We start from the raw sequence: 27,821 nt of genomic DNA, 5'->3' as shown, positions 1-27,821 counted from the left end.
AAACCCATAACAGCCTATTGATAATTCTGATTATTAGTACCTTAGGAGAGCTCTTATGTGCAACTGAAATTAGCTGTATGCTTTCAGTGGACAACAACATCCCTGGTGCGTGTTGTGTGTGTGGGGGGTGACAAATGTGTGGTAACAAAACATATAACCAGATAAGAGTGCTTAGCGACAAGCACAGGTGGCAGTGGGGTAGTGTAGCATTTTATCTTCAGAACAGAGCCGTAATGCATTAGGACAGGTTTCACCCACTAGGCACGCTGGCATTGCACTTGCAGCTGGTCTCAATTGTAATGATGAACGTTATCATCGTTATCATCTATGTGTGACCAGTCATAGCAGCATGCTCTAGTGATCCTAATTGCCACGTACTTTCACATAATTAGTGGTGCTTGCTGAAGCAGGCATCACTGTTAATATTGCTCATGCTAATGGTAATTAATTTTAATAAAACCCGGACATTAAATGCGAAACTTCAGCTCTAAAGTTTAATACTGTAAAATTATATAACAAAGCACTTTCTAAAGTAGTGCTAATACTTTTTAAATGATTGGATTGAGTGCCTGACACATGATAAAATGGGTAAAAATGGCCCAGAGATTTTGATGGAGGGACTGGAAATTTTTAAGGACCGGAATATCACTAAAGAGATAGTTCATCTAAAAATGAAAATTCTGTAATTAATTTTTCACCCACATGTCGTTCCGTATTTTTGATGAAATCCAAGAGTTTTCTGACCCTGCATAGACAGCAACGCAGCTACCACGTTCAAAACCTAGAAAGGTAGTAAGGACATCGATAAAGCAGTGACATCAGTAGTTCAACCGTTATGTTTTGAAGGTACGATAATACTTTTTGTGTGCAAAGAAAACAAAAATAATGACTTTAATAATCTCTTCCATGTCAGTCTTACACATTGTATATGCAGGGTCAGAAAGCTCCTGGAGTTCATCAAAAATATCTAAGAATTTTTGTTGCAAAAATGGATGGTCTTGTTTGGCTTGACATGAGGGTGAGTAATTAATGACAGAATTTTCATTTTTGGGTGAACTATCCCTTTAAGACTTGGCGTCAACACTTTTGACTTGACCAGTAAGAAACCTCCCAGAACAAACTTCTAACTTGTAGTTTTTCTGCATCAAACAAACTAGTAAATAAATACAATGCTATAATTTTATCTCACTTAACAGTTCAATACAGTACTATGAGGGGGAAAAAAATACAATATATCTTATTGAACTGTGCATTTTTGTTTTGTTATGATATACAGATGCATAATTATCTGTGTTTAATTGTACATTTCAGGAGAGGTGGCAGTTCTCTGTATGAATGGACTTTTGTTGTTTATCCAAAATAGGTTGTCATTGTGTCATTGTCAGTACACCTCTGCATTTCTTTGGTTTAAACTGGTTTAAACTTCACTTTATAATGAACATTTGGGTGAATCATGTAAAAATCCATATCCTTCCATCTGACCCTTTGCCGTAAGTTCAGGAAATCATCCAAAGGACTGAATATCTTCAAAATATCTACACTGTATTCATACTTTACATTTTCAGCACTGAATGTTATCTATATAGCTGCTCCGTATGTGTCAGGTTTTTTAGAAGTAATGATAAATGGTTCGCCTATTTCAGTGAAATGAAAAAAGAACCCATAACACCGATTGTTTACTGTACAGATTGTTTTTCCATTCTTGGAAAAGAACGAATTACAAAGAAAAATTGGAGAAAGAGAAAACAGAAATATACAACCCTGCATTTGTTACAGCTGTAGACTTCAACTCTATTTCCTGGCCTCCTGGTTATGCGCATGGTGTTTTGACATATGACGTCTGACGTATTCCAAATGATTAATGGGCAGCAACGGTGGTGGTTGATGTTCATTTATCAATCAGTATGCCAACAAAGCCTACCTCGTCATTGGTATGACACTGCATTCTCCAGCCTCCACACTAGTACTGGCTTTCAGTGTGGTTTTGCCAGAGGACTGGCAGATACTGCTTTGAAGTGCTTCATGTTGCCTCAAGAATATAGGCAGTCCACTCTGGAACCCACTTCAGCTCCCAACATGCAAATCAGTTCTTAAGGTTGCCTACAGGCTCATTATTTGTTGTCAGCTGCCTGCACCTGTTTGGCCGGAGTGTGTGTGTGGATCCTGACTTATTGTTATCTAGTTATCAGTTCTTTCCTCTTTAGTTGCAATTCCGGAGATGACAGCGCTGTGTGTGCTGCCTGATCCCGGGACCTGTCGGCGTGAATAGGAGCAGGGGGCATTTGAGAGGATGCCGCTACCATGCTGCTACACTGACAGAGGTGTTGGCTGTGCCAAAATGGTGACTTAGCACTAATGCCAGGTTGAGTTACAGTAGCAGGTGTTTTTTTGCTGTGTTTGTACTAGGGATGTCCAAAATGACAGAAGGGTTAGCTGCACAACAGACTGACAAATCAAGGTTTTGGGTGTAACTGACGCTGATCAGATGTTTTGCTTAGGGGTGATTTCTGACATTTTTCTTGTATTAAAAAACAGCCAGATAGTCTGCAGTGGAAGGAAAGAATGCAGTAATCTCAAGATGGCAAAAAGTGGACTGTCTTTAGTTTATTAGACATGCTGTCGCATAAAATGCAATGTTTGCTGTGGGACACTCAAAAGAAGGTGTTTGCGGTTAGCCAAGACAGAACACTGGAGCTGTAAATGAGATACAACTTTTTAAACTGTGTAACAGTTAAAGCGAGCACAGCACTCATAGACTCTTTTATGTGCTCATGTAGCATAATAAGTGACTGGATGCATGTAGCAGCACTACTGACCAGTTTGACATTTGTTGGTGAAATGCGACTGGCTAAATCACTGCATTCCTAATGCCAGCTTCAAATGTTAACACCTCCACAGTGATCCGCACAATCCCACAAATGACAGAAGACCTAGAAATGATTACTGTTAATAACTTGAAATATGCTGTTTAATAACCCAATTTCCTTCCAGCTTGCGGTAAAATATGTGCACAAGATATTACCAGAATACCGGAAATCATTCATTCATGATGACCGGCAAATGCCTACTGCAGTCTACAGTGTCATTAGTACATACACTCATATATTCGGTTTAAATGTTTTGTTATGATGTGAATTCTTTGTAATTGTTGTACATCCATTAAATCTGTGAAGATTTCATTCCCTGTGATGCTTCATCATTGGCATTTAGGGCTGTTAAGAGTGAAAGATTTGATGTAATGGCCAGCATATAAGTTAGAACTTGTTAACTATGAATGTGGAGGAAGACATGACATTAGGAATAGCAATATAGTCTGTCATTACTGACCATGGAAATGTTATTTCTGGCTCTTGAAAAAGGCAGGCATCAAACAGCTTTATTACTCACATAATATCTCTACTAATGATGGAGAATTAGTTGTAATGGTGGCTCGTTGATAATAACATAAAATAAATGAATTAATAAATGAATGAATAAATTGATGGTGATCTGGCTCTTGTATAAAGTACTATGATATTAGCACTCAGTTAAACCACAATTTTTTTTTTTTTTCAGTTCAGACTATACTAGGACATGTTATATTAGGGTGATATGGGAATTAATAACTACATCATGATTCAAGTAACATTTTCCTTATTAACTATCTAGTTAAATAATTTTCTATTCCAAGTGCACCACAAATGTCAACATGGTGTAAATATAAAACAAATCACGTAAATATTTGTGCAGAAAAGGTGCATGAAATATGAAGATAAAATGTGTTTTAAACATACCATATGTTCAAAAATACTATAAGAAAAAAAGTCTCAAAAGTGAAGGCAATTCAAATTCAAAATGACTAAAAGACACCAATAGAAAATTATTAACAATAAATGTTTGGTAAAGACAAAGAAAATAAGCTTTCAGACTTTCAAAACTTTGTTTTGTTTAGGCTGCTTCCATGTTGCATTACATACTGATTGCCCAACTCAGTGGTGTGTTTGTGCTATGTTAAATTCTTTCACAGAGAACCTTCTGGGACCAAATTAGGCTGCAAAGTTTTGCTTACTGGTTCATGAAAAACAAACAAAGAAAACTAGTGAACATTTCAGACTCTACTCCATTTAGTGAATGATTTTTGAGATTTTAAATTCAAATTGTTTTAATTAAACTGTTTTAATTCGTTTTAAGACAATGTTATAACGATGCAGACACTAACATGGCATTGTTGATTATGTTATTAAAACTGCAGCCTTCAGAATTTCCCATTTAGATGAACTGCTTTTAAATTATTCAATATCCACCATGCTAGCAATGCTCCTGAGGCCATGTGTATTTAATGGTCTTCAATTAGCCAAGCATATACCAGACTACTGTGTGTGTGTGTGTGTGTGTGTGTGTGTGTATGAGTCTTTGGAGGACAGTGACAGACAGGCAAACTAACAACACAGAATTACTGACAGCTTGGCATGTACGTTAAGTTGGTCAAGGTCTTTTGACCTTTCGCTGATGCTTTGACAGTTCTCAGCAGCTACACATAACTTTCTTTTGACTGCTTGTTTTGAGTAGCTGCATCAGCCTGTCTTTGGCATGAAAACTTTTTTTACTGACTTTGTGAGTGGTGTCATAAAGCACTGCAGCTATGGAATTGTGGATTTCTTTAGAAGAGACCCATGACAGGAAAAGAGTTTGCAGTTTATAAGAAAAGTCCACATAAAAATGAAAATCATAATGTCATCATTTACTCACCCTTATGTTGTTCCAAATCCTGCATGTGTTTTTTTTTTTTTTTTAATGTAACAATCGAATGCAATGACAATTATTTAATCCAAAAATGGCAAAAATGTTTGAATTATTAATAATCAATATCTAATTAAATATATATTTAACATTGTCTGAGTTATGTTTCATCTGCGACAACATTGCTTGTAAGGATATGAATAGGACAATAGCAAAACAGATACGTTTGGACACTATTAGATATATCATTATGCAAAAAAAAAACATAGCAGAGCTTTCCGCATGAAAGACCCATGACTGGCAGATCAATGTGCTACTTGTTTTCTCTCCAATATGGCAGGAAGAATTATTTAATAGGGTTTTTATGTGGATGTGGAGTGTGTATATGAGGATGTTAACTGTGACAGGATGACTGACAGGCCAGTTTACAGTTACAAAATGCACGCAACTGTGCAACAATCCCAAAGCTTGCCTAGTTTTCTGATAACACTCAAAAGTATCTATTTTTTCTTCTTAAAAAGCACAACAGTATACGTTGTATCTTTTTTTTTCCCAATCAAACACGCTTGGTTTATTTAATCAGATCTTTAGTAGGAGACCTGTTTCAAGACCTGAACTGAATGCGTAGGGTATAGGAGACATTTAAAATGTGTATGCCACCAGGAACAGGAGCTGGAAATAATGGAATGTACAGTAGAGTTTTTAGTGAACTATTTCTGCGTAGTTCTGTAGATGGAACATAATGTATAAAGGTGCTAGAGCTTTGAGAAACGAAAGCCAGATCAATAGGGTGGATGAAGGACTTATTTACCATGCTGCCCTTGTGCTTCTGCTGTTCTACTGTGTATGTCTGGCAGCAGACTATAAAATCAAGGGTAGCACTGCCGCAAAGCCTACAAGCACCTTGGAACTTAATGTATTTTCACCTTTTAATTTAAGATAAGCCACAGCAGCAGGCCTTCGTGGGATGCTGGCGTGGGCAATATCTCATTTCTCCTCGTTGTTGATTGTGGATCAGTCAAAGGTGCTGAGACTTCAATTCAGCTCTTTCTTTTTCCTTGAATCAAAGTATGCAAGGTTGTGTGTGAGAGAGTTTCATTAATCCTTTGAAATGTATTCAGCATATACACAGAAGTTGCCACTAGGAATGTAGCAATAATGGCTTTGCAAATACTAGCAGAAAAAATACGGCCTACTCTGAATGCAATTGCCGACTGCAGATTAGTTTTGTTAAAGAAATTACTTTGTGTTTGTTAAGTTCAAGTGCTGCTTTGCAAAGAGATTGCATTTCTGTTGTGGGCTCTTTGCAATTAGATTGAAGTCCACTCCTAATTCTTTATGCACTTAGTGGAACTCTAATGCAATGTGCATATAAATGTTCATATTAATCTCCCTCTCAAAATTTTCAAAAAAAAAAAAAAAAAAAAAAAGTCAAAACGCTTTCAAGCCTCCTATCGGAATCATGTTTGCCCCTAGCAGCTGTAGATACAGATACATATCCATAAAAGTTCTGCAGAAGTTAACAGAGAAAATGTGACTGCAGGCTGCCATTTGGCGGGCTATCGGAGCAAAGAATCTCCAGACAGTTTAATCAAATTCTTGCAGTACTGCTCTGCACAGTAGGTTCCAGCAAACACTTGTCACAAACAGGTTGCATTTTTATTCACTGACACATCTAGGTATGTATCCAATACAGTGACATGCATTCTCACATACAGTTTTACAAGATATATTTTTAGACATAAAAATGACATATGGCACAATACATTGTTTTTCTTCAAACCAACACATAAATACATTGAATATAGTGGTGTTACCAGTTCATGAAAATTTTCGCATTTCTTATTATAATCATGGTGTTAAGGGCATTAAAGGGTTATATATATTAAGGGTTTCATATTTTATATTCAAGACAAAATGTAAAGTTATATTGCAAAATGTAATTGTATAACTGGAGCGTTTCCTCCATTCCTCCAAGAAGGCAAGTGAGGCAGTGTCTCCTCAAAATATTGGATGAGGAAAAAAAAAAAATTGTGGTGCAAAAATAAAATAATGCCTAGGGCTGTGCAAAAAATCAGATGCAATTATTGTGCACATCTCACCAGTAATGCGGGTTCTGTGAATAGTCGTAAATCTCCATCACGTGCTGTCAGATGGAGCGGCATTTACTACAAAGAGCTGTAGTTTACAAGCCATGCAATATCACGTTCACCATCAGATATATATTGCCTCCGATAATGAACATGTAACTTGTCAGTGAATAATTGCATCCGATTTTTAGCACAGCCCTAATAACGGCAATATTAAAAAATAATAAAATCTATATAACATTTAAATCATTCTAAATCAAAATCACTTGTTTTTCTAAAGAAACATTGTCCAACAGCGACAACAGCAGGTAAAGTTACAGTGGGAGTCCACGTCTGTCTCGCCTCCACAGAGCCCATTGAGTTTTAACAGACCCCCTTAAAGTAGGGGTGGGGAATCTTGATCCTGGAAGGCTGGTGTCCCTGCAGAGTTTAGCTCCAAGCTTGGAAAAAAAAAAATACCAACCTGTATCCTGGAGATCTTGATTAGCTTGTTTAGGTGTGTTGGATTAGGGTTGGAGCTAAACTCTGCAGGGACACCGGCCCTCGAGGATCAGTGTTCTTCACCCCTGCCCTAGTAATTGAGAATGAATGGGAGTGGGAGTGTCACACTTGGGAATCAAAATAAAACGGGAAGGGTCCCCTCCAAGGTGGTACCGGACCCGGGCACCATGGCGGAGCAGGCAACTCAGAGAGACATGGTGGATCAGGGAGCTTGGGGGGCCATGGTGGAGCAGGCAGTCTTGGGGAGCCATGGTGGAGCAGGCAGACTCGGGGAGCCATGGTGGCGCAGGCAACTCGGGGAGCCATGGCGGAGCAGGGAGCTCGGAGAGCCATGGCGGAGCAGGAAGACTTGGGGAGCCATGGTGGAGCAGGCAGACCCGGGGAGCCATGGCGGAGCAGGCAGACTCGGGGGCCCATAGTGGAACAGCCTACAGGCGGAGCCCGGCTTGACTTGGGAACAGGAGCCCTCTCTGGGCTGGACGGGGAAAGACAAACTTGGTCTAAAAAGGATCTGGCCCTCTCTGGGCTGGAAGTAGGAACTGTAGCCCTCTCAGGGCTGTACTTGGGGGCAGAGTCTCCCTCTGGGCATGACTTGGGGACAGGAGCCCTCTCCGGGCTTAACGTGGGAACACAGTCCCTCTCTCGACTCTGGTCTGGGGCTGGAGCCATCCCTCGACTCTGGTCTGGGGCTGGAGCCATCCCTCTACTGGTGAGTAAAGCAGCCAGCAGGATTGAATGTGCAGTGGCCGGTGGGCTTGACTTAGGAGTGGCGGCTGGTCTATCTGAGGATGAGGGAGGAGCTTTGGAGGACTCAGGGATACCTGGGGTTGGGCAGGTGGTCAGAGTCATCAGTGAGGTATGTGGGGGTTCCTGGCGTGGGGTGAGCTGGGGAGACACGGAGTCTTCCAGAGGGGGCTGGACGATGAGACTTTGAATGTTCCTTTGTTTCTTCTTCTTCAAAATAGGAACTGTTTAAGTAAAGTACGAGTTTAATCAGCTCGATCAGGGGGAAATCACACATGAGAAGATCACAGGGGATAGTATGCACCAAGTGCTTTACGAATTCTTCTACATATCTCTTCAACCTTCGACCGCCCTGCTGCAAACACCACAGCTTGTCCTCAGCTGCTGTCATCTTTATAGGTCCAGTGTTCTGTCACAATACGATGGAGGAGACAAGAAGATATACTCAAAATATACTGACTTCAGTGAACATACTAAAGCAGGTACAAATAAACACAGGGATTGACAATAGACACCAGATGCTGGACACAGGGAAACACAGGCTTTAAGTAAAGAGGGAGAAAACAAGGGAATTGGGGAAACACAGCTGACCTAAATGGAACAGGAAACAGGAAGGACCACACAGGACACAGGAGGAAAAACTAGATCAAAATGCACATGGGACACATGGGAATCAAAACACAGAAATGTCCATGGGCGTGACAGGGAGAAAGTCATGCTCCTCTTTTGCGTTATATTTGGTTATGTTCAGCTGTGAGTCTGTGACCAATATGTGCTGAGCTTTGATGACTGATGACCTGAAAAATTACAAAAATAGTTAACTAAACTAAAAATAGTTTACAATTAAAAAAAATAAAATAAAATAAAAAATAGCTGAACATAAGTTCACAAATAAAATATATTGTTTAAATTGTTACTGCCTTGAGTTATTATTTTAGAATAAATGCAAAATGCTGAAAAACACTAACTTGATGAGATTCATTCTTGCCTTTAATAAATAGGAAATTGATTACATTATTAATGTAAATTATAGTTAGTAGTTATAGTTAGTTTAAGACAGTTCTATATTGTAGTATAGTTGTTCAATTATTAAATCAATATTTAGCCTTAAAAAGGCCTTCTTATGCTATAAATACATTAGAATGTTCCATGAATGTTTTAGCAATTCAAATATAGTATCTGAATTTAAATTAAGGTGCCAAAGAGTATGCATAATTTTCAGACATGGAATGATTGCTTGACAGTGCCTATGCTAGAAGTTTTATAGGCCTTACACACAGACAAACTAAACACTCTATTAGTAATGCTACCCTTTATAATATGTTTTTAAGTTAACTTTCGTTTATGCAACTAGGTTCTCAAAATGCTCCTACCTGTTAAATTTCTCTCATTTAAAGATGTTCAATTTTGTCATTTTAATTCATCTTCCATTACAACTTCCTGTGGGGCATGGCCAATTCAAAGTGTCTAGCTTGTGAAGGAACCAAATTCTGAATTTTGCTCAATCTTCAACTTTTGTTTAAAAATTATTCCTTTTACATGCACATGTCTCAAGCAGTGTCTGCTAACTGCTTTGCCACTGGTGTTTGACAATCACTGTTGTAAACAAATTCAAAACGTGCAGACAAAAGAGGGATTTCACATGTGAGACACAGGTAGAGTGTATCCATCTACAAATCAGCAGAGAACCAGAGGGGCATTAGTGAAGACACACACACACACACACATGTCTGGTTTATTATCCTTATGGGGACTCTCCATAGGTGCAATGGTTTGTATACTGTCCACACTGTATTTTCTATCCCCTTACCCTAACCCTACCCCTAAACCTAACCCTTACAGAAAACTTTCTGCATTTTTACTTTCTCAAAAAAACTCATTCTGTATGATTTATAAGCTTTTGTACCCATGGGGACCTCAATTTAGGTCCCCACGGTGACACTAGTCCCCATGAGTCTGTGTGTATTCAGGTTTAGGTCCCCACAAGGATATAAAAACAAGTCCACACACACACACAACAGCTTTACTAATACTGCGTATCATTCATTCCTAAGCACATTCATATTGATGTTTCAAATCGACAGATCACTTGTCCACATCAGTGGCAGGCAGCAGAGTAGCACCTTTCATTTTTGACTCTCAGAATTGGCGCAAGTGACAGTTTATGTGCCATATTCACAAAGTTCTCCACTTTGCTAATTTGCATATTCTCACCCTCCTTCCCCTCTTCTTTCTGCAGGCGTTCAGAACTCAGAGCGATATGGCTGGCGTTCTCCGCAAGCTCGCAGCATGCATCCCCTGCGTGTGGATCTTCCTCATGCTTTTTGACCCCAGCTTGCAAACCGGGTAGGATGACTCATCACCCCTCCCCGTCTAGCCGCACTCTCTACCTTTTCTCTTCTCCCCATGTTGCAGGCTCTAGGGATGCATTGCAGCTAATACATTCATTAATAAGGTTGTATTACTGTGAAGGGGCTTTTACGATCTGCAAAATGCCATTGGAGCCGACCGTACCTGGCTGTAAATCGCTTGTGCAGACTGCCACGAATTGGATTTTCGGTGGTGGAGCGGGCATGGTTACAAGTGTGACTCAATAAACCTGGAAAGAAACTCACGCTAGAAGAACCTGAGGGATTCCAAGATGAGTTTAGCCTAGATTGTGTTGCAGTGATGCCGGTTGGTTTTCACTGCTCATTAGCTCACCCATACATGTCAGTATTCTGAAGGTACATATAGACATTTTGGGGGAAAGGGGGTTTTTGAGCTTGAAGTCAAGTGCCAGAGCTTCTATAAATGAAATACAGCATTAAATCATAAAATATAACCTCTATCATGACATACATCTTTCCTGACCCATTCCAAGTGTGTCTCAAGCGTGTATTCATAAAGGGCTCCAGTGTACTTCATGCGTAATCAAAGAATGGATTGGTGTGATGTGATTTTTAACAAAATCTGGCCAAAGCGAAATGCATTTGGAGTCTGCCAGTTGAAACAGAATTTTAATGATTAATAATAAAAAGAAATCACAACTGCACTGGCCTTTTAGCATTAAAAGGGACCTATTATGCAAAGATCACTTTTATAATGTGTTTGAACACAGTTGTGTGCTGCAGTGTGTGAAAACAACCAGCCTATAATGGTAAAAATCCACCCACTCATTTTTTTATAATCCCAATAAATCATAAACAGTCTTTCTGAACAACCGATTACAGATTTCTCTCTGTGTACACATCATTGTAGAATGAAATCTTGTCCATTTGTGATGATCTCTGCCCTATTAGCAAAGACACAGCCCTGAGTAAGAAGCAACAGTCCACCATTACTGTTTTCTTGCTGTAGCTGCTGTATATATACAATGTCAGTGCCAAAGAGGCATTACAAGTGTTGTGTTTTGGGATGCACCAACAAACATAGGAGTCACCATTGACTCCCTCTGTCTGAGCTGCTGAGGAAAATGTGAAAAAAAAAAAAAAATGGTAAAGTCTCCTATATGTTTAGGGATCAATACCAACGCTTTGTACACAAACGTCAGCTCTAGTGAGTATCAAAAGTGAGTATCACGTTTGTTTTCCAAATTGCCTTTCAGGGAGAGTTTCTTGGCACCCTAATATTCCTAAAGCTACCATTGTCTCTGCCTGTTTTCACTGATGCTGCCTTCACGTGCTATTGAATGATTGAATGATCGCAAATAGGAATGTGGTAGTTAAAGATTGCATATATAAGTCGAAATGTGAAGTCGACCGCTTGAATTTGTCGAGGTCAAACACAAGTGGGACTGTGATAGCACACAAAGGCACCGTGACACCAGCTATGTAGTAATTTTTATCGCCCACATGCTCTTCTGAAAAGGGGTCCGGGAGCATCAGCTCATTTGGATTTAAAGGGACAAACACAAAAACTGTGCATTTTGGCTTACATCATCCCCCCCTTTCTTTACTTCAGACGCCCCTTCTTCAGTTCTGCAATCGCGACTTTGTCCTAGCTGTCATTGTTTGTCATGGTTTTATGTTATTAAGATGATAGCGCACGGCACATTTTTAAATATTCATCTATATACCAGCATAGGGGTGTGCGACTGTGTGGGTGTCATTGGAATATCTGCAAACAGTATATTAGTGTTCCACCATTAGGAACTTATTTTTTCCCACTCAAACGAAGAACAAAAATAATTTTGCAGTGAGCATATTAGGCCTTAACAGTGGCCTAAATCCAAAGCCATCATACCAGATCATCTCTTGGTAAGTGTTTAATGGAGAATCATTATACTGCAGATTTCTAGCTGCTTAGGAAGATATATTTGGCATATTTCTTGATACAGCGTCTGCGTATGTGTTGCCAGGCATGCTCAGCAGGCATCTATTCATCTGGATCTTCACCATCTTTGTCAGAGTAATTAGTCAAAGAAGAACATTGATTGGAATCTACCAATTCCATCTGGCAGTAACATAAGCAAAAGAGAAACACATGCACAAAAGGGAGACGGGATAGATAATAATAGAGGGAAGAAAGAAACATCTGAGATGAAAGAGGAAGGACAGCAGCCGTTAATTTTAGTGTGCCCCCTACACACACAATATTCAGATGGGGTCACTGAATGTGAGGTCCTTGCTTTGGAAGCAGAAATTCATTTTCCATTATGTCAGCAGATAGAAAATGTACTGAATTTGATTCAGTGTGACATCACAGCACCAGTCTCCTGGAACATCTATCACCCCTCCACCCCCATTAAAAATAACACCACCTTTTTTCAGAAGATGATTTCAGATGTTGAAACGCCGGGCACAAGTTTGACTTACTGCTCCCTCTTGAGATGATGCTGACGAAATCAGCATTTGACACCACTATTTTTACTTTAGAAATGTTGTCAAGCATTTCTGTCTTTCTTTCTTTCTTTCTTAGGCAGCTTTGTACTGTAGTAGATCTAAAAATAAAGATGCAAATTGGCCTTTTATTTCTAAATCATGAGTTTTTGATGCTGTTTTTTTTTCTTTCCTAATTAGCTCTTTGTAGTCCATAATATGTATTGATGATATCTTTTGACAATGTCTCAAACTGTGCTCAAAGTAAAATATAGATTTTATCATAGACATAAAGGCTGATACCAATACTTTGCTACTTTGACTATTTATTGTTCAATCACAGCTACATTTGCTTTTGAATGCAAATGCAAAAACAAAACAGTGCAAACTCAAATGAATTAAAACTCTGAACTGTCCCAGACGTTTAGTTGCCTTTGTTAAGGTGCAAGTTTTTCTATACAAAGGAAGCTTTGTTGTTTCTCACAGTCTGTTTGTTTTATTATCAGTGGCATGAGGTGCAGCTAGGGAACAAGATTACGTTCAGGTGAACTGAGAGCATTGTTATGCTTGAATTCTGTCATTGTTTTAACATATAAAAAAGCATTTCACATACTTTACATTTTAAAGATTTAATTTATTTGGTTAGGTAATTATAATAAATTACAAACCGAAGGTGACTGTAGGCCATATATGACATAATAAACATGGTAGCTGATACAGTGGTGCATCGCTCATTTCAATATGAATGCCAAATTAATTTTAAATTAAAGACCAAGCTATTCTATCATTGTCAATCGTACCTATGAGGAATTGTGCTAAAAGAGAAACGTATGACCCTCCGAGCAATGAAGTTTGTGCAGTACAGTTCCCTGGTAGACTTAAAGTTGTTTCATCAAGAATTTTGTGTCTGCTTGTAGGTTTGTCCCAGAAACATGAGCTCATTATTTGGTTGTAAATAATTGATATAGATTAAAAAAAAACAAACAAAGAGAATAAACAAGACTATTAAATGGACAAACCAGGGCCTTGTTACAGCATACTTCATGGTGCTATTTACTTTGTTGTGCTGAATACATTTTCTTTTGACTAAAGTGAGAGACTTAAATAGTGCTGTTTATTCAGCTGACCCATTTCCCTTACAGTCACAGAGGGTTCTTTGGTTTTGATAAGCTTTTATTGTGATCCATAGCCCTTTGTTGCTTATCCTCTTCCCAAGTAAATTTAATTTCAGCTTTCCCAGGCATATACAAATAATACCTTTTATTTCGCCCAAATGCAGAAAAGTATCCCAGAAATAAGGCACGGCGAGGCAGTGGAGCAAGGTTGAATGCTAGCATTATAGTTGGTGCAAATTAGTTGTGCTTAACATTATTTAGGTGAGTTTCTGAAAATTTGAATATTAATAAGCATCAGGAATGGCGCAAGCTGTCATCCAGCAACCCACTGTCTTCATCATCAAAGTCACTCTGCCATACCAGTGGCACTGCTGGAGACAACAAAATAATAACACAAGGGTCTTCATGTCCTTGCTACCCCAAGCTTCAATGCTACTTGCCTGAAAAGCTTTAAGAGATTCACTGAGCTCCAAATATGATGTTAAACAAGCCTAAATGACTACTGACACTTACTTTGACTGCCAGGTCCTTATATTAGTCTATTCTGGATGGCAGATCAAACTGGCTCAAACCCACAGCGCATACTAACAAGGATCACACGAATGGCAAGAGCGTAGCTCTTTGACGTTGACCTCGTCGCGTGATTCCAGTTTGAAGCAGATGCTCTTTCTCCCCCCATGCTGCAGAGAGAAGCAATCCACGTGGATGACGCGCATCTGAGGATATTTTGCGTGCCTTCTTGAAAATGTAGCGAGCCTGCAAGAGCCATGACCAAGTTTAGGCATAATCCCTTTAGACTTCAGAGCAAGCAGAGTGCTTATACCTCATGAGTATCTCTCCGAATCAGCACAGCTGTCGCTCCACGAGTCCTGCAGGCTCGCTGATGCCCAACGATACTATCACACGACTCTAAATCGGCTTTGCAGCAGCACAGGCCGGAGACTTTGCTAATGGATAAAGTTGTCACAGACAAATCTCCCATATTAGCTAATGTCACTCCACGCATCGCACCCATTCCTCGCTGCGCACACGTGCACCGAAAGGCAGGGCTTGATTAAACTATTATTCACAACAATCCATCTTTTACATATGAATGAGGTGCCTGTGTTTTGCCTCCCCGACAAAGTGCTGCAGAACCTCTTTTCCGCCACGCACACACAAGCACACACCCCACCCGTGTGGTGCAATCTCGAGTTAACGATTGCGGATAGCTCAAACCTCTTTTGTTGTCTGTTTTGTTTGGAATCAGTATCAACGCCACTGTCCAAAGTGACATAAAATCGATACCCGACAAAGAAGGCGAGAGCACCACTCCTGCACTCCTTCCATATGGATCGCTTCGAAACTTCTGGCCGCTCTCTCCCTCCGGCTCATTGCGCATGCATTATTCACAGGCTTTAGAAGGATAGGGTGGCGCTCGGAGATGTGACCGAGCCGACAAATAACATGCTGTCAATGGCTGGCGTGACGGTGTCAAGGTTAATGTGTTGCAGGGTTGCGGGGAAAGGGTAGCTGAGGGGCAGCAGTCCATTTAGTAATTCTCAGTGTGCATCACTTACCAAGAGTTTCAACGTTCGCCACTTCCAGCTGTGTAATTTATCAGTTGCATCGCTACAGTGAACATTACGTGTACAGCTGAAGATATTGTGCTTTATCTGACTGCAAAATGCAGACTCATTTTGTCTTTGTAGCATATTCAGTACGTTTCCATTGTTGCGACACTTGTGCTAATTAACTAGTATATTCTTCCCTGTCTCACTGTTGCGTTTCTGCACTTGTTGATAAACTGAGTAATAGCATTGTCAACATCAGAAACGTTAAGTGGCTGATGGTCTCAGCTGGCTTTGTGGGAATCTGATTACACTCCCCGTTGGCCCAGCGGAGGGTATTTCTGAAGGGCTGCAGGCCAAACGGAGGAAATCAATGTCACCATCCGACTGCGTGGAGCGAGCGGCATCTCATTTCTGCCACAACATGAGCTTTTTATTTTGAAGAAGGATATTATATGTGGCATGTTTGGGGAGAAAGCAAAGAAAGGGATGCATGTTATAACATAAATCCTACTCTGTCAGTGGGCGCAGAGTATATTTGAAGACCTTTCAAGTACTCTAATACATTTTCAGTAGCAAGCTTTGTTTTTTAGGGACCTATTAAAATGTCCTCGATTTGTGGTGCGTTTTCTCCAGGGTGCTCTGCAGGACTTTGTAAATGTGCAGCGGAGCTCGGGAAGGCCTGTCAAGATTGGAACGTCAGACGTGGATGTTTTAATCCTCCCCGCTGATTTGCTTCTTAATTGCTCTGAGGGAAAATCACAGGTTTAATACAGCAGTGCTGTTTTGAGCGCATTTCCATTTTTTTGTGGTGTCTGGCTTTCTTTTGATCAATGACATAAACCTTCATGTATTTTTTTGTTGTTTGTTTATTTTTGCATCTTGCTATCCACAAATGGTCTTCGCGGACTGAGATAGCTTCAAATAGTGAATTTTGGAGTAAGACTTAATATAAAAATAGCTAGATAGCAAAAAAATTGCACATTTCTAAGGCTTCTAAATTTCAACATGATCAACATGTCTTCTGTCATCTAATCACTCTTAATTTTATTGTAGAAACATTCATTTTAAAGCTAAAAATAAGTGATAGCTTGTACTTTTTTTAGCAAGTAAAAGTCCTTTTAAGATATTGTAAAAAGATTCAGCTTTTGGTCATGGTACACAAGTATTTTTGCTGGGAAATCTTTAAAGTAAACATAAGCATAATTGTTATTAATGTTTTAAGATATTCACTGACACAATAGTTACTTAAAACATTCATTCATTCATTCATTCATTTAAATTGAATTAAAACATTTTTTTTAATTCTAAAATTCAATGAATATGATACATCAGGCTTTTGAGGAACATTTATTTGTACGTCTCTCAACCATCATTGCATTTGCATTATATGTTTTGCCAGAATTAAATCAGAATCTTAATTATTGGCCATGTAAATATCAGCAACTGCACAATATTTCATGTTTTGCTCAGTTTGGGCCTCTGAATTAAACTGAGGTGGTTCTATTTTTGTCATTTAGTGTGAGATTTTTTGTAGATTTTATCTGAAGTAAACTCTTCTATAAAAAAAATAAAATAATAATAATTAAATAAATAATAATAATAATAATAATAATTTTATATATATATATATTTCAAGGAGAACAAATGCAGTCACGTGTGTTTTCAAATTGTAGCTCACACTTAGCAAGTAAATAATCTCCAGTTGAATTTTTAACATTTATGATCCAGCACAGTGAAATAATTCATTTTCTTTTTAACTGTCTTTATTAATCTTTTCCTTTTAATTTTTTTTTCTCAGCCTGCCCTTCCTGAAATTGCTTCTCATTGTCTTCAACATACATGTGTCTGGTGCTCACGCACGAGGAGGCTTAGCTGAACTGTGAGACATATTTCTCATTGTCTATCAGAAATCTCTTGCAAGGGTCATCCTGATGGTAAGGCAACGTGTCAGCCAGATAAGGGTACCACTGTACATTTTCAGCTGCATGAGCAGTTATGTGCATCTCAACTATCTACTCCCAATCACAGTAATTGCTTGTTTCTGTATAGCATAGTGGGCACATGGTCTCATAGAATGGATATGGAAAAAAACGAACAGCACTGAGCTTTTGTGGTAAAATCGTAACCTGCTGTGTGCCTGATGGGTGTAGCGCTACAAAGTGTCAGTGGTCATGCTGTCCTCATCACATGCACCATTTTAAAGTTAACAAGAAATAGCATTTGCAACCAAATTTACTTGTATAGTGTTTGAGTGAAAATGTTAAAATTTCAGAGCATCTCAACATCCAAATGACACTTGCTTATTTATTTATTGTTTGTTTGTTTTTTATACTGTATTCTGTTATTACTAGTACCTGTTGCAATGCCTTTTTGAATTACTACTGGCAAGAGATTACAAAGACCAAACTATCTCTAAATAGCTCTTTAGCTATTGGTTAATTTTGATTCAATTGGGTAATATTCATTATAATGATTATATTGTTATCCAGATAATGGAACTGTGGAGCTTTTTGTGTAATAATCTGAAGTGCCATAATTTCTCAAACTAGTATAAACTTATCTGATGATATCATTTTGCTTTGTCTCTGATACAAAATCACTGACATTAATTGCCATTGGAACATATGTAACATGAATCTAGGGACTGAGTAAACAACCGATATATGACAAACCTTAAGACAAAGAAAATAGGAAATGGAATAGAATTTGAGACTCCAATAAAATATTACAGTGCAGTCGTGACCTGTCTGAGGCTGGATGGAAAATCAATGTTCGCTCAGGGTATCTTGAGCTATCTAATGAAAACTACAAACTGTCTGTAAAAAAACACAGCTAAAATATGAGAAGGCTGGGAGACACATTCAGGAAAATGTACAAAATAATCATTTAGACCACAAGCATAAACATACTCTTTCTGAGTTTATATATCTGGTGGATTTATAATTCATTGGTGTCCTACAAAATACAGAAGTTTTTAATGAACGAGATTAAAAAAATAATAACCTTAAAAGAAAAAAAAAAAGTTTGACTGCATTAACTATCAGTTCAGAACAACTTCTTCTAAACGACTTCAGAGAGTATCCTAAAAGCAGAGAGGACTAAATTTAGAGAAGACTAAAAAGGGCCTTGAATACATTTGGCTTCCAGAAGTGCTTGTCATGGTTTCATTAAACGTTTTACGTTTGTAGATACAGCGCCTTGAGTTACCTATCGCTGGCAGAGTGTAGAAAAGTGAAATGAAAAATTTACTTAACAAGAGCTTAACGAGAATGACTTAATACATTTCTAAACAGCCTGTGCCAAAGGATGAACAAAGTACCTCCCGTAAGGGTATTCACACTGACAGCGATTTGTAAGAAAAAGAAAAAAAAAACACTTTCACCGAATGAACAGTGACTTGAAGCACCGACTAGCCATGGTAGTAGCTACACAGAACACATATTTATATATAAATGGTTTCTCCTCCATGATGTAATTTATTTATTCAATATTTATTTAATAGTCAAATTCAGTATTTATTTAATCAGTACAGTACTAGTCAAATGTTCAACAGCTATGACTAGTTGTACAGCCCACCAGTAGCGTTACAGCAGTCAGCATTAGGAACATCTGCCGCGCCTATGATCCATAATACAACTGCTTACGGCAAACTCCAATGATGAAATTGCTGTTGGTGTAAACGCACCTTTAAATGGGAGAGATCCAGCCAGTGTGGCATTTTCTTAAAGGTTTTCAAAAGGTTTTCTTCAGTTGCTCTTTACTAAAAGTTTAGAAGTCACGGATATGAAGATGCTCTATGAAAAATTAAGGTCACTAGGTCAGTGAGTAAATGTTAATAGCATTGTGCCGAAATGTGCAGATATGAATCGCTTTACATCATGGATGGGCAACTCGGGTCCACCGTCCTGCATTGTTTAGCTCAGTCCATTGATTAGGAAGTAGAAGTACTACACTCACATTGCTACTCAGATTACCAATAATCATCACAAATATTTTATAAACAAAGAGGTGCAATATGTCATTTCTATAACTTTGTGAATGACAAGATTTCCAGACAATTGGATGTTCAGAGGGGACAGATTATATGCTTATGGCCTTATAGTAGCATGCGAAAGGAGTTATTTTGAATAATATTAATAATAATAAACTGCTCTTTTTCGTAACAGTAACGCATATACAGTAGTGATATAAAGTGGCTATTCCAAAAAGTACAATACAAGTATCAGTAATGTGGCACATATAGCTTAAGTGCTGTCTGAAGTGAATAAAGTGTCTGAAACCATGGGATAGCTTTGTGTGAGGGATAAACTGCTGTTGTTAAAATGTTCTCTGTAATTACTCATCTTCCCCATCTGGAGACTACATACATACAGTGATTGCCGATCATGTTTGGGGACTGACAACACAACTGACATCCTCGCAAACACCCTGTGGCTTTCCACTACATGTAAACAATCACAGTACAGATCATTTACTGTAGTAGTTGTGGTGGACTGATTTGAGCCAATACTGACACTGATATATAAAGAGCAAGCAGCTTGTGACCAGAAGAAATAGCTATTCTTTTCTATCCTTCCGAAATGACTGGATTTGGGCCAATTGTGATGTCTCTTCCCCCCCTTTTTTTAATCTTGCAGTGTTCTTTGTTCACGTAATTTCACATAATGAATGCCAAACCAGCATTTGATGCTACTGAGACACCAGTCGTCTCATTGACTGCTAATAAAATCAGTACAAAACTGTATCAGAAATATTTGAATATTTTTGAGTTGAATCTTTTTTATTATGTAAGTTGAATATATTCTGTTAGTTTGTTACTGTTGCCTTTATTAAGCTTTGTACAGTGTGTAGCTATTATTGTACTGTTGTTGTCTTTAATATTTTATTTTGATGGTCCCTTTTGAACATTCTGTTGACAATAAGTAACGTTGCACCTACATATCAGCTAACTCTCATTAGAGTATTAGTAGACGGTCTGCTTAATATCTGCTAACTCTTTATTGTGATGGTCTCCCAACAGACATTCTACTGACTATAAGTAACTTTGCAAGTACATGTCAACTTAATCTAACCCTAACCGTACCAGTCTACTAATACTCTACTAACACTCTAGTGAGAGTTAGTAGATATACAGGCAAATGTTACTTATAGTCAACAGAATGAGTTAAAGGGGCCATCAAAATAAAGTGAAACCAAAATTGTTTACAGTAATCCATATATAAATGTTTGGTTTACAATCAATCAATCATTACTTATTTGGTTACAAATAAGCTGTTTCTCAGGTGACTGAAGTGAACCCAGGTGCAGTTTATTAAATCCAAAAAGTGAGCAGATGGATTGGCTTGACTTGACTTGCCTTGACTAAACAAGAACTAGTACTTGAAGAAAACTTACCAACAGTGGGTTAAATAGTTATATAACTAGACAGGAGGCAATGGCAACATGTAATTTATATAAATCTAAAACAATAAGGGAGACATGACATAATCCAACCAAGAAGAACAAAACACATGAACTAGATAACCAGTCAGAACATGACACATTAAACAAAGTGTGACAGCATTGCAAACGGTTGTGTTGTTACATTTTATTCCACCTTGGGATTTGGCTCAGGCTCAAACATGTTTACAGCAGTGTTTGCCATTTTGAGTATCAAAACACACAACATGCGGTAAAGGAGGGCATGCAATATGGTGCAGTAAAGTTAGCCAATCACAGTGAGTGTTTACTTTAATTTTGGCAAGAAGTAACACCTCTTAAAATTGAGTGTATTTGACCGAGGTGAGATGAAAAATGAGAACAAATATTGGAACTTTTTGGGTAAAAAAAAAAAAAAAGCTTTATAAACTAACCTTGAGAAACAAAAGATTACATTAAATTAAGTTAAATTAAATTAAAAACTGCAAATCATGAGCCCTTCATATTAATGTTGTACTTAATATTTACTCAACATTCAAAACTGGAAACAAACTATTAATTTCCAGTGCAGTCATTTAATTTTGAAACTGACTGATTTTGAATTGTGCTTCCAAATCTCTTTATTTATGGGTTATTAAGCCAGTAATCTCTAAAAGAGCTGGCTAAGTTCTTGAGCTTTTTAATGGACTTGAGAGATGTTTACCTGCATCTTACTGTTATATTCTGTAAATGTTATTAATTAAACGCTATGTGCATATTTCCATTAAAAATGGCTTTGGCATAATTGTTTTTATCTCCAGCTTTGTTAGTGTCCAAAACACACCCTTGAATTTTCTCTAGTGAATCTCGCCTTGTCATGCTATTTGTTGCATAATGAAAAACTAATTGAAAATGGTGTAAACAATGCCATTAATATCTGTTCTGCTTCAGAAAGTGATTGTATTTCAACAGAATTTCTTGCATTATAAAACCCCCTCCATTATCTGAACCATGTGTGCACGTTATACAATATTCAGGAGTTCATTTCAACACTGTCTATTTGCCGCACTTCACTCTATTGAAATATTACGTGTATGTATACATACGGTATACTGGCGGCTCAGTGAAATGAATTACATTTGCTACCATCTAGACCTCCTGAATATTTTTCTTTGCCACTTACTTTATAAGAAACAGGGAGAGGGTGAAGAGAGAGGAATAAGGGATAAGATTAAAAAAAGAAAGACAGGAGATTGAGAGAGAGAGCTTCAAGGATACCAATACAGAGAATGTGATAGGAGAGGTTTGGGAAGGGGTGGAGGAAGGGTGTTACGAGGAAAAGTCAATTTTTTATTTGCAGGGATGATGTGGTGGTAATGAAGAGAGATGAAGCAGCTGCCGCCAGGGCCCATGATCCTCCAGCACTCCAGCCCGACATCTGAGAGAGAAATTCCAATCAGCTCACACACCTCACATAACACCAGATGGGGACACGTATGTCTTACGTTTGGCTGCACACAGATGATGCATGTTTCCCATCCGGTCTGACTGACCGTGTCACCTCAAATCAAGCAACATTTAGCACATTTATTAATTGGGTTTGTTTGCTTATTCTGGCAGCATTTCATTACCTAAAATGTATTGAGGTCCCCACCACTGTCTTGGAGAAGAGTCTTTTAGAGATCTGAAGGGCTCCGTTTCTCGTGCACCAGTAAGCAACCACACAGCTTCGCCCAGAATACCACTTAGTGCCCTTGTAACTAGAGGTCAACAATCGATTGATTGTCTTTGCTGATTTATCAGCACCAAAAACCTATAGTTTTTTTTCCAGGTTGTGTCCATTGCTGGACTGGCCGAGGACGGTCTGCTGTCATTATACAGTACGAGAGCACCTCTAGAGGTGGAATCACTGATGCATCGTGATAGATCAGGACACTTTAGATACGCATTTAAAACATAGTCAACAAAACCATACATATACAGTACATGTTTTCCTATCATTATAAAGTAATTAACTGGCTGACTAGCTTAGAGTAGTAAAGAAAAAAAACAACAGTATGTTTGGTATCAAGGATGAGAGAACGCGGACATTAGTACCTCATGCGGTTAAAACAATGTGACCAAAACACATACAAGTCTGTTTGCATTTGTTTATCCAGCTGGTCACAGTAATGCATTTGTTATCCAGCGAAGATGCGGATTTAAACTGTGACGTGAAAAAGTGAACTGATATGTTTATTCACCCTTCTACTTCCATCCTGCTGCACCAAAGAGCGCCTTTCACATAGTTTTCCATCAGATTGCATTAATATGTTCCAAATCATTGTTAATGCACATAATGACTTCACCCTAGGCTGAAAGATTGTATTATTGTGCATTGTTCAGTGATAGCTTGTCTTCTTTTCCACCAAGGCAGTGGTGTCAGAGCCTAGTTTCAAACCGGTTCTTTGTCTTTTGACACCCAAAGCACCAGCTCTGAACTGGGAAAAGTGGCCAAAACAGCTGGGCTATAAGTAAGAACTGCTTGCGTCAGGAGCTGGGGACAGAGTTAGCGTGATCAACAAGACAAACAGAGACGTTTGTATTTCATATTTGAAATAGCAGCTAAACATGAACACGTTGGATTCACCATGTTTGGATGCCAATGTAGGTTTGCAAAGCCATGAACATCAATAGCAATGCATCAAGCAGACGTTGTGTTGTGTGCCGATCGATAGAGCCTGTTGTGTTTGGTGCTGCCACGCTGGCGGAAGATGAGACGTATTCAGTGACGTAAGACCTGGCTCTGCGGGGGCTCTCTAGCCTGTGGAAAAGCAAACTGGTTCTTAAAGGGCTTGCCAGTTGAACCAACTCTGAACTGGCAATAGCGCTGGCTCTGAACTAGCACCTGGTTCCTGCTGGTGGAAAAGGGGTCTGTGTGCTTTATATAGTGTTATAATAAAGATCATGCTTTCTCTTTCTGTTTTGCCAAACACCTTCAAATCCTTCAACAACTTCAAACTCATCATCGCCACTTTGTTCATTCTTGAAGTGAACTTTTGTCTGTTTGGTGATTTAAACTGTTTTTAAACTAAAATTGATCAATATATAATTAATTAATTTAATTATATATGAAATTAATTAATTATATCATGCAATTTAGAAATTACATTCCTAATTTTGTGTGGCGCATTCACACAGGATAAGAAAAGCATGTGATTTTACTCTAATTTACTTATCTCCTGGATATGATGTCAGTTAACTCTGAATTATGATGTGAACCCTCTTGGATTGATTGTGCACTATTTTGGATAGGCTATTGCTTGGAAATATCTAGCTGTATATATCGTTAACAGAAGAATGTTCCTTACCGCATTCTGCTGTGATGTGGCTTACACTTTTCTGATGGTTTTCAGCTTTCTCTTTCTGCAAATTGTACAGTTGTGTGATGTACAGTGATATGACCTAGAACCCACATACTATCAAAAACACTCCAACACAGCCTCCATTCTTCAAGAAAGTTGGATAAAAGGGCTGACAAGAAACAAAAACCTTTAAAAACTGATATATGACCCTGTCAAATCCCGGCCAAATCACATAGATGCCGATCACACACTGTAAAAAGTTTTCACCAGTTTCAAATTAAAAACTTAAGTTTAGCAGCTGCCTTAAATTTTAAGTTAAATCAACTTAAAAGTACAAGTCCTTTTAACTCACTTTATTGTAGTTAGCTAAAATGACTTGTAGTTTTAAGTTGATTTAACTTAAAATATACAGTGCAGGACTAATATTATCACAGTTCGGCAAAATATGGTAGGTGATTTGCAGGGGTATTTTAACTTTACAAATTACAGACCTGGCCAATTCGCACAGGATTAATATCACGGACAGCCTCCGCAATTATTACAAATGATTAGAGGTCACCACATAATACTAATCCTGTGCAAATAGGATTAGTATTATCTAGAACAACTTGGCAACCATATATTAGCATGGTAAAAAGCATTCAGTGTCACGCTGCTGGTGGAGACGGAGATGGCAGATAAAACTTGGAGGAAACCAGAGTAGATAAATAAACTGTAATTTATTGAAAACAAATAAACAAGCAAAACCAAGGAACATAAACCACACAGGAACATTAATCACGGACAATGGGAGTGAGAGACTGAGGACAATATATACACAGAGACAGGGGAGGGCTACCAAATGAGCAAACGAGGGGAAGTACAAATATGGGCAAGACTAAACCAAATGAAACAAAACCAAAGGTGGAAAACACGGACTAAACCAATACACAAGAAACATAAGGGAAAAACACTAGGAAAACCAAGACAAACCAAATACAATCCTGACATTACCCCCCCTCTCACAAGGCGTGACTCGTGCCGTAACACACACTGGGGTGGGAGGGTGGGCGGGTGGGCGCTCTGGAGGCCGGTAGGCAGGGACACAGGCGACACAAGATATAGGGACGGCCTCCAGGGCGGATCAGGGAGTTCAGGGGACCATGGCGGATCACACAGTCCATTGGGCCATGGCGGATCAGGGAGTTCAGGGAGCCATGGCCGAGCACACAGTTCATGAGGCCATGGCGGGTCTGGGGATTCAGGGAGCCACGGCCAGGTACACAGTTCATTTGGCCATGGCGGGTCTGGGGATTCGGGAAGCCATGGCTGGGTAAACAGTTCAGGAGGCCATGGCTGAACAGGGGAGTAGCCCCCCCCCCAAAAATTTTCTTGGGGGAGTTTACAGTTCTGCCAGCCCTAGGGAGCTCTGGATGAGGTGCTGGCTCAGGAGGGCGTGCAGGAGGGCGCGCTGAAGGAGGAGCCGACTCAGGAGGGCGAACTGGACCGAGCTCCATCTCTGGAGGGTGAGCTGGACCGAGCTCCGGCTCTGGAGGGCGAGCTGGACCGAGCTCCGGCTCTGGAGGGCGAGCTGGAGGGTGTGCTGGAGCCCTCCAGGGCTGTGGGGGCAACCGCGTCAAGGATCGGGACCTGGGGAGAGCAGGGATAGAGGAGGTGGACAGAGGAAGGGGAGAAGCAGAGAGTTCAACAGTTAACGCCGCCTCCCTATGAGGTTCTACAGCCTGGGCTGACACCTCAGGAGGCATAGGCGCAGCTTCTCCGGCGATAGAGGGTTCAGGAGCGGCCTTGACCCCAGACGTGAGCTCAACCTCTGGAGGGTGCGCTGGAGGTAGCTCGGGCTCTGGGGTGCACGCTGGCGCTGCTTGACTTGACTCAAGAACTACAGCCGTGGCTTCACTTGACTCAGAAAGTGAAGCTGTGTCTTGACTTGGCTCAGGAAGTGGAGCTGTGTCTTGACTTGGCTCAGGAAGTGCCAAAGGAGACGTGGGCTCTGAAGGAAGCTCTTGAGGAGCGGGCCCTGGACGGCGCTCGGGGCGAGCGGGCTCTGGACGGCTGGACGACCCCAGCGGAGACACTGGATGAGGGCGCTCTGTGCGCGCGGTCGCTTGAGGGCGCTCTGTGCGCGCGGTCGCTTGAGGGCGCTCTGTGCGCGCGGTCGCTTGAGGGCGCTCTGTGCGCGCGGTCGCTTGAGGGCGCTCTGTGCGCGCGGTCGCTTGAGGGCGCTCTGTGCGCGCGGTCGCTTGAGGGCGCTCTGTGCGCGCGGTCGCTTGAGGGCGCTCTGTGCGCGCGGTCGCTTGAGGGCGCTCTGGCGGCGGCCATCTTGGCCGGGGGCTCAGGAACAGAGGCCATCTTGGCCGGGGATTCAGGCTTGGCGGTCATCTTGGCCGGGGGCTCAGGAACGGAGGCCATCTTGGCCGGGAATTCAGGCTTGGCGGCCATCTTGGCCGGGGGCTCAGGAACGGAGGCCATCTTGGCCGGAGACTCTGGCGTGGCGGCGCTCTGGCGGCGCGGTCGCTTGAGGGCGGGTGCGGCGGCCATCTTGGCCGGGGGCTCAGGAACGGAGGCCATCTTGGCCGGGGGCTCAGGAACGGAGGCCATCTTGGCCGGGGCTCAGGAACGGAGGCCATCTTGGCCGGGGCTCAGGAACGGAGGCCATCTTGGCCGGGGGCTCAGGAACGGAGGCCATCTTGGCCGGGGGCTCAGGAACGGAGGCCATCTTGGCCGGGGGCTCAGGAACGGAGGCCATCTTGGCCGGGGGCTCAGGAACGGAGGCCATCTTGGCCGGAGACTCTGGCGTGGCGGCCATCTTGCGTGCAGACTCTGGCGTGGCGGCCATCTTGCGTGCAGACTCTGGCGTGGCGGCCATCTTGCGTGCAGACTCTGGCGTGGCGGCCATCTTGCGTGCAGACTCTGGCGTGGCGGCCATCTTGTGAGCAAACGCTGGCGTGGCGGCCATCTTGTGAGCAGACGCTGGCGTGGCGGCTGGTAGGCTTGAGCGCGGAGAGGAAGCCAGCGGGCTTGAGCGCTGGGCAACAGCTGGCAGACTAGAGCGCAGGGAGGAGGCCGGCCGCATTGGGCTTGAATGTGGGGTGGCCGCCGGTGGAACTGGGTTGAGGATTGTGGTGGAGCTTAGGCAGACTTGGGGAAGCGAGGAAGGCATGGAGGGATCAAGCTCATTGGAGAAGGAGGTGGAGGACACTGGCTTGTGGTGAGCTGGAGTGATTGCATGCTTTCGGATGGGAGGAGGATAGGAACCCTCCACAACAACATGACATTTGGAATTACTGAGATTCAGTACATGATTAAGAAAATCCGCTAGGGGTTTGCGGCAATCGTCATCAGTTATTAAATTGAACAGAAAATCATCCTTTAGTCCCATCTGAAAGCAAGCATTTAACATCGAATCACTCTTGCTTACCAGATGGGAAACGCTCAAAAAATCCTCCACAAACTCCTCCAATGGCCGTTCCTCCTGCTGGAGATCCCAAAGGAATTCCTCAGCCCAGTTCATCGTTAGTGTTCGGTCCGTGATTCTGTCACGCTGCTGGTGGAGATGGAG

At 40.7% G+C, this 27,821-nt stretch overlaps 1 protein-coding gene across 1 annotated transcript in view; it reads left to right on the top strand.

The window, feature by feature from the left end:
- The window catches only part of gabra3 (gamma-aminobutyric acid type A receptor subunit alpha3), a 162,494-nt gene that overhangs the window by 12,579 nt on the left and 122,094 nt on the right, over positions 1-27,821 (top strand). Inside the window, exon 2 of the mRNA XM_051093186.1 lies at positions 10,294-10,400. Coding sequence (XP_050949143.1) covers positions 10,315-10,400 — 86 coding nt within the window. The 5' untranslated portion in view covers positions 10,294-10,314. The remainder of the gene's footprint in view (positions 1-10,293; positions 10,401-27,821) is intronic.

Source organism: Labeo rohita, chromosome 21 (assembly GCF_022985175.1).
Source record: "Labeo rohita strain BAU-BD-2019 chromosome 21, IGBB_LRoh.1.0, whole genome shotgun sequence".
In the NCBI taxonomy this organism is placed as follows: Eukaryota; Metazoa; Chordata; class Actinopteri; order Cypriniformes; family Cyprinidae; genus Labeo; species Labeo rohita.
Note: the sequence above shows the minus strand (reverse complement) of the source record. Positions and strands in the feature narration are given on the sequence as shown.